Genomic DNA, 13247 nt, shown 5'->3' with positions numbered 1-13247 from the left:
GTTATGGTTTCACTATTGTTCGATTGTTATATATTATAATTGGAGTAGGAATTTTAATAAATTTTGCCACTTAATTGGTCTCTCAACCTAATTTCATCATCTCCACCAATGAATGATGGGTGGAGGTAAAGCCGTAAGTTTAGTTCTGTATGGGTGCAAAAACTGTACTGACAAAAAAAATAATAATAAATAAATAAAAGATGATATGCATGAATTGTTGCCATTGTATGTTAATGATTGTTTCAGAATGCCTACATGAATTGTCTAAGATTGTGTGCAGATGTGATTGTTATACAATTTTTGGATCTAGTGGCGCATGGTGGGGTGTTAGCTGCAGTTGGTGCCATGCAAGACGTCTGGGTAAATTGGTGTATACTAAAAAAATCTTGCATTAAATATGATTCATTTGAATTAGTTGAAAGTATCGTGATCTTCCTTGAGCTTGACATTCAAGCTTCTCCCCTCTATTTTGTTTCTTTTGCCATGGTTTACTTTTAAGTCAACCAGCTCACAGTTGTTTAACACTGTGTCGTAGCACAAATTTTCCCATTTCTCTTCTTCATTTTCCAACTTATTGTTCTGTTTTCCATCCTTTGTTATATTCACACATGGCAAGTCTTCTGCTACTTTGTGATGGGGAAACTTATGAGATACGTTTCTTTATACTTCCGCTATCCATGCACTGCATTGCCCTATTGATTTAAATTTTGATTACCTAGTGATGAAGTGTCTTGTGAGCTGCTTGACTTCCTCACCTATAATATATAGCCAAATTCTCAGATGAAATGTACAAATGGTGATTTTTCTGAGTTGGTTTTTCTCAGATGAAATGCACTGCATTACTCCCATGAGTACTTTTAATAACATTGAAATCAATATCACTGAGTTGGTATTTCTGTTACCTCTTATAAAGCATTTTCACTCAAATGGGAGTAATATGGGTCAGGTCTACTTTAGTCCTTCGTGTAACTTGTTTTTTTCTTACTGAAATGCGTTCACTAGAAAGTCTACAGTCTACACATCCGTTACAATCATCGTTGGCTAAAGCATCAACGCAGCAATTAGCTTCCCGGACACTGAAAGATTCAACAATTGTTGACAACAGCATTAGACTTGAGAAGATCCATAACTTTTGCACCGAGTTCAACTTCTATTTGTTTAATCAAGTTGATTGGCTAGAACCAGTTTATCCTCAAACCCCATCACTCTTAGAATACCTTGAGGTTTCTGTGCATAACAGCTCTTTAAGGAAGTCAATGCCTATGATGATACTCAGTTGACTCACAATTCAACTCAGGCCAACCTAAGATGTCAAGCCTAAAAGGATGAGCAAGCAAGACTTATACCTAACCTGGTCCAAAAAGATTAGCTTAGAAAACTACACTTCTTGAATGTGCGACTGATGGATTTGTATAAAGCTCTATGGAAAAATTACATTTTTAAAAGAATTACACTCCAGAAACTATATAAAGTCTAAAATCAAATGTGTATCAATCACTAGTCCCAAGAGTGCAATCACTCCGACAATGATATCAAAAACATGGATTTCAGCTCATGCAACAAATTATGCACATGCAACATAAGTCTACCAATAAAATTGTAACCTGTCAAATTTTAGAGCCTTGTTACACCATATACTCTTACAAGGAAACTCAATGTTTTGTGCTGAGAGATTTTCTAATGGTTGTTCCTATCACATATATTCCTCCTGTTTTCCTTTCCCTTGCCGCTGATTAACTGTATGCTGGCTCAAAAGCCTCAAATGTTTGTGCCTGTACAATTGCCTCTCAAGTATATTTTGGATGCTTTATTTCAAGCTCCAATGTAACTTCTTGAATTCTTGAGTGCATTTCTACTTATAGCTTATAAGACTATATTTATTGGGTGGCCTCTATATTATTATAGACATGTCTTTTTCATTTGGAAATTAGGATTTTTAACGTTTAATGCCTTTCGAGATTCAGAAGAAACTGGGCCTGACCTTCCTTCTAGTTTAGATTTTTATCCTTTGTTTGATTTGCTAGAGTTATACATGGTAGGCTAATTCTACCCTATAGAATAGGTACTAGGCATGCAAAAAATCAAAAAATTTCTGATTCCCCCCCCCCCCCCAAACAAATTCAATGAGCATTTTCCCACATGTTTCAAGCGTTTGCACCAATCTATGATAATTGCATCTTAGTGCCGAATCTTACTGTTTTTAACTTTATATGAGGAGCTTAAATGTAATTTTAGGCTCCTTGAGGAGTGCTAAAATATTTTTCCTGTGATTGATTATTGATGTTGGCCACTGTAAAAAGCATGAACTAAACTATGATATGTAAGCTGTCTCTCCCTATCGGAGATGAAGTCCTAGCTGATGCAAGTGACAGGGCAGATGTATGAGCATGTATTTGAGTGAATGTTTCCTTTTATATGTGGCATGGGACTCATTAGATAGTTAATTTTTGGAGCTGAATTGAAATATACATCAGAATACGATTGTTGTCTTGGTAGCTAGTAGTTATATCATGTGTTTGTGGCCGTGCATTCTTTCTGGCTTTTGTCTTTTTTTTTTCTTTTTTTTTTTGAGAAAGTTCTGGCTTTTGTCTTGGTGAAAGATAGAGTTGATTTAATCAATCTTACAATCAATCAATTGTAAGAGTACTTACATCTGCTTTTCTATCCTTGACTAAATTACCGGTTCAAAAACTCTCTTTTTCTACAAAACACTCTGCATCCTTCTTTTTATTTTATAATTTATCCTCTAAGTATATTTTAATATTAATTCATTCTTTTTTTTTTTTTTTTTTTTGGCATGGTGTATTTTCTGTAGAGCAGTAGGCCAATTACCTCTTGCAAGCTTAAGTTGCTTGACATTAATTTACTTTGAGCTTTGTGGCTAAATTCAGCATGATTCTTATTGTTTGTGTAGTATCATTTTGTTTTATACTCGTTTACCTATTGTTTCTGAGTAATAGGAATAGTGCTTTTGATTTTTTGTTCTTGAAAGAAAATGTTGAAATTTTCCTCTTTTTTTTTGTCATGAGGTTCTGTCCAGTATTATTGTTGATTGGAAATTTGCATATCCAAAATGAAGATTTAATTTCACTTGTCTATGACGGGCAAGTGTATGGTGGTGGATGTAATTTTTGTTTTCCCTTATTTGTACTTTGAAGCAGACTCTTGGACACAGCAGGCATGGTTTTCACCCTCTTATGGCACAATAGGACCGACCTTATCTTCTAGGACCAAACTAAGATGATCCAGAAAGCAATTGAAGAATTAAAGACTTTATTTTTTGTGCCTATGAATGAAAACATTATTTGATAATTTAAGTCCAAGACAATTGAAGCAACTAACTCAGAAACATAAACAAATATGCAATGTAAACGAATTGTCCACACAACAAAGAATCTCAGCTCTGGGGACGAAATGAAGCAGACTCAGATTAGCAATTAGCAAATGAATTCAATGTAGCTTAAAAATTTGACAAATCATAAAATGCAAACCAACAAGAAAAAAAAAATTAGACCCAGATCGAACTTCAGCAAACGTACAACAAAGAACACTCCAAAACCACTAAATCATAAAAAGAGAAGAAACCCATATGAAATAAACTAATGCAGGCTAGGAATCTTAGATCTCAGCTAAAATCCTTCATCAAATTAGCAAGAAGGAAAAGAAAAAAAAAATGGAAATACAAGAATGGTGCATACGAGAGAGAAGTGTGTTCTGCTGTGGGCTGTGGTACGAGCTTTGCGAAACCAACAAGTCGGTGGGCAGGGTTCGCGAGACTGTGGAGACACCGCCGGTGAAAGGAGCGAGAGAGACGTTGAGAGAGGAGGGGGTTTCTGTGTCTCTGAATGAAAGAGAATAGGCTGAAAAATGTTCTAAATAAGTACTATCTTTTTAACAATTTCATTTTAATCTAAATTATAAAGAATTAAAATGTAACAACTTACAGGCTAACAGCTTAAAATTTTATAGGATTGGATTATATAATAGAATCAAACCACATAGACTAATTATATTTAAAACTTTGTTCACAGGAAAAAAAATAATAATAATCAAAGCTTTTGAAAGTTAAATTTAAAAATTGAAATCTTAAGGTCTAAATACCCTCATGTCTAAAAAAATATATCTATAAATCGAAACTCAGTGAATATTGGACCAAGTACCAACTAAAGGAAAGTAAATTGTTATTTTTCTTTTTTTTTCCCTAAAATATTTTCTATTTAACCACAATTTTCGAAAAAACACTTGAAAATTGAAAAATGTATTTTAAACAAGAATATTATATGTTAAAATAAATGTTCACTCTTAAAAAAAAAAGGGGTCTAATTATCAAAAGTCTAAGTGTATAGATTAAAATTGAAATTTTTATTGCAATCAATTATTTTTTTGTCTTTCTTAAAAAAAAAAAAAAAAATTTATGGAGTCGCATAATATTAAGTTAAAAAGTTTTATATTTGCTTTTATTACTTTCCAATGCCATGGGATTCACTTTATTTCTCTTTAATGATTGCAATCAAACACCCATTAGCTTATTCCTAAAACAAACCAGCATAACTAACTTGATACTGAAACTAACATCCAAACAAATTTTCATATGAAGTAACCCATATTTTATGATTTACGAATTTGAGTACAAAATATGAAAATTTCAAAAAGAATATTCAAAGTCAAGCAATTTGATCCAATAAAAACTCTAGAAAAATAGGACTCCAAAATCCTTCCATGTTAAAAAAAAATTAAATAAAATTAAATATAAAAACCTAATTAGTAAATTTGTATCTCAAAAGGTAAGAAGAATGTTTTGTATCTCAAAAAAAATTTATAGAGTCGCATAATATTAAGTTAAAAAGTTTTGTATTTGCTTTTATTACTTTCCAATGCAATGAGATTCACTTTATTTCTCTTTAATGATTGCAATCAAACACCCATTAGCTTATTCCTAAAACAAACCGGCATAACTAACTTGATACTGAAACTAACTAACATCCAAACAAATTTTCATATGAAGTAACCCATATTCTATGATCTACGAATTTGAGTACAAAATATGAAAATTTCAAAAAGAATATTCAAAGTCAAGCAATTTGATCCAATAAAAACCCTAGAAAAATAGGACTCCAAAATCCTTCCATGTTAAAAAAAAAAATATATATATATATATATATATAAACCTAATTCGTAAATTTGTATCTCAAAAAGTAAGAAGAATGTTTTTTAAACAAAAATGTTAGAATATAAATAATTAAACAAATATTATCTATTTGATATTAAAATATTCACGAAATTCACTTAAATTTATCTGAATTAGGCCTTAAACCATACAAATTGCCTTAAAATTTTTGAGAAATACTGGAATTGTTTGCTTTCATAGTTCTTCTAAGCTAGTTTTGTGCTCATTGTTTAAAGGTGGGAAGGGACGTAGGAGATTACATTCCATTGTGTCCAAATATTTCTTGGAATTGTTCTTGCAAGTCTCTCAAACGAATGGTGACATTCCTTTACATTGGACTATTTGTAAACACTCCCGAGACCCAAGTTGTTTGAAACTTCCTTTGTCAATTCAACAATCATAAAACCATTGAATTATTGGGATCTTGATGTTGGGCTTGGGCTATCTTTTATCTCCACGCAACTGACTAACTTCAGTATTTAGAATTAGGCTTGTCTTTTTTATTGGTGAGCCCAACATTCTAAAAGCCGCGGATCAAAATATCCAGCCCGTAGAGGCCTCAGATCCACCTTTGATTTGCTTGCCATGTTCAAATCAAATGTGCATTAATATATATATATATATATATAAAATATATGGGACATTGAGATTGAACCCCTTATACCATTGAATTACAATTTTTTATTATCAGGAATTACAAACTTTTGACAAATCAAAAACTCAGTTTCCACCAAAAGTATTGTTTATATGTATAAATGTTTGTTTACTTTTATCAATTTAGGATTAATTAGCACGCATAGGTTCCAATTAGCTCAACTAGTAAAGTCTCTGATAGCTTAACAAAAAATCTGGAGTTTAATTCCCATTTACATTAAAAACTGATTAGTGTTTTGGTCTGATGATAAAGAGATATCATCAAGAACTATCAAAAAATCATTTTTTTTTTCTCCAAAAAAGTTTCTAAAAGTATTTTCCTAAACGAATGCCTTTAAAATATCCACTAACAAAATTCTCTCTCTCTCTCAATGAGAAGGAAAAGAAATTCACATTACTGGCTCATACATACGCACATGCACAAAGAAATGCGTGTACGTGTTTCATATAATTTGGCACAAAAAGGAAGAAACTCAACAGATTAACAAATAAAACAATATAGAAATCCAGTCATGCATAAACTGTGACAGTTTTCGTTTAAATCCAGTCAGTCATGCATAAACACATACTAATCATGATGCATGCATACAAACCCAATGCATCTTGAAGTCGCATCATTGCCCTAATCTTACAGATTAGTAGTTCACCTAATTAAGATGTTCCCTCATGCAGCCCCTATCTAATTATTTTTAGCCTGACCTTTTGGACATTAATTGGTAAAATCATTTAATTAAACAGCATGGAAACATCAATCATAGCAGCTGTCCTTGTAATGTCTTTGATTCCTTGCGGATTCTTTGTTTCCTAATAAAGTGATTTACAAATTCCAATCCATCACACTTACTTTGTAAATTTTGTCATGCATTAGTGCACCCCAAATCACCTTTTGGGATTATCTTAGTAACTTCTCATCATTTATCAAATGATTTAACCAAATTTGGGTGCATGCTTGTATCTAATTACATGTATAGCTTGCAAAAGTCTAAAAGTAAATCCAAACCACAAATGGATGTTCAAATTGAGGGAACTACGAATAATGTTATCTAAAATAATTATTTTGGGTATAAAATTTTAGAATGATTCATTTAAAATTCTAAGTTTTTACCATATTTCATTTAAACCTTTTATCACAAATTTGTTAATCTCATGTTAAACATCTCGTGTCAAGCTGGCTTTAAATGAAATAATTTCAAACTTTGAGGTTTAAATAGAAAATACTAAAAAGTCTAAAGTTTAAATAACTATCCAAGACTATAGGTTTAAATAAAATTATTTGCAACTATAAGGTTTGAACTTTGAATAGAACTTATCAAAACTGTAAGGTTTAAATGAATATTTCCTAAAACATGAATATTAAAAAATAGTTGGACTGTTATTATATGATATTACAACCTTCTATAATTTATGAGCATCTTTTCTTTCTCAAATTTTTCATCTCAACAATTTTTCATTTACACTATGAGGGCAATACTTAAAAATAAGTATTAGGGAAGAAAAATGATAAGAAAGTATGATTTATCCTAATTAAAGAACAAAACAGTGATTTATAAGTATAAAGCATTCTCCCTATAACAAACTATAGAGTATATTTGAAAAAAAAAAAAATCTATAGAGTATATCCGTGTAACATATTTAGCACACCATGCATTCAACAAAATATTTGGTAACAAAAGATAAAACATCACACTGTAATAATCCAATTATTTTCTCTTAGGCAATTTTGGATCATTTTCATTTAAATGTCATCATTTTGGATAAATTAAATTTAAACTTGGTAGTATGAAATAGTTTTATTTAAACCTTATAGTTTCGAATTGTTTTAAATTTTATTTAAACTAGCTTGCAGTTGATGTTTAACGAGTAGTTAACATATATGTGACAAATGGTTTAAATGAATTGTTTTAAAACATTTTAATAGAACAATTTCAATGTTTAATGTTTAAAAAAAAAAAAAAAAACATATCTAATTAAAAGTCTAAGTTTTGAGAATTAACTTACCCAATTATCTTTCATTTGTTGGAAACCAATAACGATGGCAATGATCTATATGTAATGTTGAGTAGTGTTTGGAAAATTATTGCTCTCAATCTTTTAAAGAGACTAATAAATGGGTGATAGTTCAGTATGATTTGTTATAGTACATCTTTATATGCAAAAGCAAAAGTAAGGGAGCTAATATAACATCATTATTAGCTTTATGCAAAGAGATTTGAAATGTGAGGCAGAGATAAGAGATAGAGATTCATGTAAAGATAACATTGAAAAAGCAAAGTTTATCAAAAAAAAAAAAACATTGAAAAAGCAAATTGTTTGTCCCATTTCAGAAAGAATGGTAGTAAATAAAATAGAAAAAAATTAGCCAAAAGAACCCCCCCTTTTTTTTTTAAATTACTTTCTTTCTCACTCCCCACCCCCCCCCTGCCAAGACCTATCACAAGATTCACAACAACAAAGCACCTTGCCATCGTATACAATTTGATGGGGCTGTCGGCCCATATCACTTGTCATCAATCAATCATTTTATCAAAGAGATTTGGTTTGATTTTTTATCCTATGTTAATTTCATGTAACATCTTCAACTTTTGGCTCAAAAGAACGAATGAAATGTGCCATTTCTAGCATTTCTTTAACTAATATACCTAATACCTATTCACATTTCGACCATAGGATATTTTGACTGTGATTTTGTGCACAGCCAAATTTGTAAGACATACTAAGTGTGAACTCGCTTAATCTAAATTTCTCTACAAAAAAACAAGTAAATAACTGGATTATGGAAAAATAAAATAAATCATATGAACATTTCAACAATCCAATATTATCAATATTGACAAAAATCTAATAATATGTTAAAAACTTTGAATTTAAATAGCTAAATTTCTCGAAAAAAATTGCAAAATATGATTAGTATCACCACACATACATATTCCTTTAGTTAAAAATTATAAACAAAGTCCATATAAAAATCAATAATAAAGGGGAGAAATATGGTACAATAGCTTAAAATGTAGCATAATGAAAAGAATGCCGAAGTTGGATTCAATGTACTGGTTAAGGCCCAAACTAGTGTAGCTTATTTTCATTTATAGCCATTAAAATTGACAATTGAATAAAATAAAAATATTTTCCTGATATCACTCCATTTTTTGTGGCTCAATCTCTATCTAAGCAGCGAGTGTATTCATTCATTAAAGTATTGCTTGCATTAGAAACACTTTGGATTGGCTTTGCATAAACTATTTTGATTTGGAATTGCAATTTCAACTTGTCCATTGCGGCAAGGAATAAGGTGCATCACTCATAACTATTTGCTCATTTCTTCGATGCTTCCGAAAGAGAGAGTACTAATATACTATACGTTTAAATCTAGACCTTAGAAAACATTCAAAGCACCAAAGTACCAATCTCAATGAATTTTTTTTACTTTTTTCAGTTTTTGACTAAAAGATTCAATATATTTCCAAACTTTAGAGAGAGTTCGAAGAAGTCACCAGAAAGACCATTAATGGTCGTTTCACATGTGAAGAGAAAGAGCTTTTCCAACTAAGCCTAAAGGGGATCTAGCAGAGTAGCAGGCTTGTCAAACACGTACACCATGGCATAGGTTCTTTTTAAATGGTCATTGGGATTAGCTTTAAAGTTTTTAATTAATTAATTAATTTATACTTTATTTTTTTAAAGTATCTTTTCTTCTTTTTAGGTTTGTCAACTTTCAACAAATTAACAAAAAGCTAGTGTAAACAATCATCGTATGTTTACATTGAAATTTCATTAGCTAATCAAGACCTCAATTGACCAAAGTTGAATAAATATATAAAACTAATATTTTTCAACCCTAGCCGTCCTAATTTCAATAAATTAAGAGAACAAAAAGACCGATTTGACATCTAAATACATTTTACATAATCAAATACGAAGGAAGAGTTAAAATAAGAAGTGTGAATTCGTTGGAGCCGTTAGGCATATTGTGCAAGAATTTCCATTTTCCTTCTCTCTTAGAAAAGGACAATTGGGCAAGTCAAATTTGTCTACCGATTAGTGCAATTTTATTCCACACCAAACCAAACATCCATCACTATACCCATATCCTTTAAATCATTAATAATTTCCTCACATACATTGAAAATAGTACCAAGCAACACCATAGCTACAGCAACAACATGACCAGTGGTCAATGCTCTTTTATTCCAAGTAATAATAGAGACCAAACACCAAAGACCCAATACATTGGACTTGTAAAAAAAAAAAACATAGAACAAAACATAACATAAAGACCATATAAATTCCAATGGAAAAGACAAACACAACAGACCCAACAACATAAATTACCAAAATGCCACTCAACAGACTGCCTGGCAGTGACTGACTGACAACTGACACTCTGATTGGCCCAAAAAAAGCTCACGAAACGTAACGACACGTCACCAGCCCCTCTTCCTCCTCCACCACAAACTCCTTCCAGCAGTGCACGACAGCTTTCGCTTTTGCTTTGATAGGTGTGCGCACCACTGTGCACTCCTCTGTAGCCTTAGCCTTTTTCTCCGCATAAGTCAAGTACGCCAGGAAACACCCACCTGGCAATTCCTGCTTCACCACGTTCTCACACGTGTACCCCTCCACGTCAGCAGAAAAGAACTGGGCCCCATTAGAACACGTGACCGCCACAGAAAACTCAGCCGGGCCAAAACACTTGAGCGCCCTCTTCACCAGTGGCTCGAACCCAATAGCCTCGAGGTCGAACCCCATGGCCTCGTAGCTTGCGTAGCTGAACCCGTCCTCTGGGGTCACGTGCACGGTAGAGTAGCTAGACCCCTCGATTCCATTCATTGAGTACCCACACGGGTCAAATTCAAAGTCACAAATCTCGTGAGTTGGAATAATTTCACTAATCCCGGACTTTTTTGTCATTTCACATGCCCCATTGCTTCCCGATTTTTTGAAAAACACGGACGCGTTGTCGCGGTCCAACCTAGTCATGCACATCTCAAGGGTAATTTGGGTATTTTTATTGTTCTCAATGTCTTTACTCGCCGCCGAGTAAATGTGCCAGTTACGGTTCGGAACATTGGGATCGCCGATGACATAAGCCTGTGCGTTCATGTGCGCAAAGTACCCGTTCAAAACAGCGACTTCCTCGGTGAAGTTACGGTGAGGGGCAGGTTGGTAATTTGGGAAAATGAAACTGCCACGAGAGTATTTGACCGAGGACACAGTGAGTGAGAGTGAGTCAGCGAGTTGGAGAATCGGTGGGATTGACAAGAGTAGCTTAGTGGTCCCACAAGTTTTGAGAATTATTTTGAAAGGGTAAACGAAGAGACTTGACTCGGACAGAACATATGAGTCGAACTCGGAGTTTGAGAGGTTGGAAACGATGGTGCACTGAGCTGGCTCGAGAATGGAGTCGAGTTGGGTCCGATTCAGAGCTCGGAGACCGAGTCCCTGTGGATCTATGAAAATGGATGGCTCAGAAAATGAGATTTCCAATCGTTTTTCGAAGCCTTCGAACCCTATTGGTGAAGGTGGTGGAGGATCGTTGAAAATGCCCATTGCTTAAAAAAAAGAAAGAGAAATACTTTGTTTAATGCAAAAGAGTGTTTTTTTGTGGTTTTTTGTTTTCTGGGTTTTGTTTGGCCAAAGAGAATTCAGATTATTGTTCTAACGAAAACGAAATAACATAAGGGAAATCCTATTCTACCAAACAAGTCATCTCTTGTATCGAATATCAGGATGGCTTCCTCACACACTGCAACAACAACGAAAACAAAAACAACAAAAGCGTTACAAAAATCAATTTTCATAACACAAAAATGAAAAGGGCTTTTGATGTTTTTTGAGGTTGGTTCTTACGTTGGAGTAAGCGGCAGATCTGAACTTTTCGATGCCACCGTTGGGTCTAACGTCTTCAATGATGTAACCGAGAGGAACTTCGTACTGTTTAGAGCCACTACTACTGCTAGACTTCTTTTTACCACCTTTGGTCTCCATTACAACATTCACGCTTCTGAAATTCAAAATACCCATATTACTATTTCAATTTTAAAGAATGAATCTTGAATATCCAAAACAACCCCATCAAATTTTCACACAAAAAAGATTATAACTTGAACAACAGAGGGAATAAATATTGAATATTCAAAGAAAAAACCGTACATGCAGAGAGTGAAAAGACTTACTTTTCCTTGGAAAATTAATCTGCGGATGGGAGAATCAGAGATACTTTTGGTATGATGAAGAAAACCAAAATGAGATTAGAGAACCAAGGGAAAGTGAGAGATGGGCAGGCTTTTGATTGATTTAAAGGTTACACAGAGAGACAGGAGGCTTTGTGTTTTGTGATAAAGAGAAGATAGCGGAAAGAGAGTATTTATAGAGGAGCTAAAAGGGTACCCAGGGCTATTGGAGTGGACTTAGTGAAAAAAAAGTAGGATTGTTTAATATAAAAAGAGTGCTGGTAGTAAAACCAGTCAAATCTTCTCTCTCTCTCTCTTTTTGAGCAAATTAGAAATCTTATCTTATTTTTAAAAATTAAATTTTAGGAAAATTACATCTAACCTTTATGGTAACAAATTAACGCATTCAAAAAAAATATGGTAACAAATTAACTAAAATAGTTTTTAAAGTAATAAATTAAACCACTAGTATTTACCAAAAAGTAATAAAATTAAACCACTAGTTTTTAAAAAGTAAATTAAACTCTAAGAACAAATTACTCTTTAACCAATTTGGCAATAATTTTGTAACTTAACTAATTGAAACTTCTTGATATTTCTCTAATAATCAATTAAAAAAATTAATTAATTTAGTGGTCGAAATTGTCTTGGAAGTTTAGTATAGGCTAAAGTTTTAATTTGTTACTTTTTGAAATTTTGTTTTAATTTGTTAGTTGTTATGCTTTTGAATATATCATTTGTTACGTTATGTTAACACATCTTTAATATAATTGTTAATAAATCATTTAAGAAAATTTTGACATAATTTTTCGTAAAAAATACAAAAAAAAATGTTAAAAAATTAATTATCTTATCATTTTTGAATAAAATATTTCTAAAATTAGTTTATAAACTAATATCACAGAGCGTTAGTTAACTTTTTCCTATAAATAATTTTGGAAATATGATCAGATTCAAGAATCCACCCACGTGAATAAATTGCATTAACCGTGAATAAATTTGCATTAAATATGAAAACTGATTTTGTGTGTGTGTGTGTGGGGGGTAAAAACTCTAATAATGGAAGCAAACAAATAACTTCGAAATTGGAGTATTTCTGTTTCTGAATACCAAAAGCCAACCTTATGCTTTTCAACAAGTATTATATTCCTATAAATTAATATTAAAAAATGAGTATTATATTAGTTAGGAATTAGTAGGATTCTCGAAAAAATTAAATTAAAAAGAGGGGGGTGGGGGTTTAGCCTATCTAGCAA

The 13247-nt window shown here is 32.3% G+C and overlaps 1 protein-coding gene across 1 annotated transcript; it reads right to left on the bottom strand.

Annotated features, from left to right (window-relative positions):
* Positions 1 to 9907: 9907 nt before the first annotated feature.
* LOC112031754 (S-adenosylmethionine decarboxylase proenzyme) lies at positions 9908 to 12183 on the bottom strand. The gene is made up of 3 exons (XM_024064460.2): positions 11995 to 12183; positions 11669 to 11822; positions 9908 to 11564 (listed from the first exon to the last, which is right to left on the bottom strand). Exon 3 carries the CDS (start codon positions 11366 to 11368, stop codon positions 10223 to 10225), a length of 1146 nt encoding a protein of 381 aa, XP_023920228.1. The 5' UTR covers positions 11369 to 11564; positions 11669 to 11822; positions 11995 to 12183; the 3' UTR covers positions 9908 to 10222.
* Positions 12184 to 13247: the final 1064 nt, after the last annotated feature.

This window comes from Quercus suber, unplaced genomic scaffold (genome assembly GCF_002906115.3).
Source record: "Quercus suber isolate HL8 unplaced genomic scaffold, Cork oak 2.0 scaffold_105, whole genome shotgun sequence".
Lineage (NCBI taxonomy): Eukaryota > Viridiplantae > Streptophyta > Magnoliopsida > Fagales > Fagaceae > Quercus > Quercus suber.
This window is presented reverse-complemented; position numbering and strand designations above follow the sequence as displayed.

What these genes read in the sequence shown, in the direction of transcription:
- LOC112031754 (XM_024064460.2), bottom strand. Translation starts at nt 11,368, where the DNA reads ATGGGCATTTTCAACGATCCTCCACCACCTTCACCAATAGGGTTCGAA.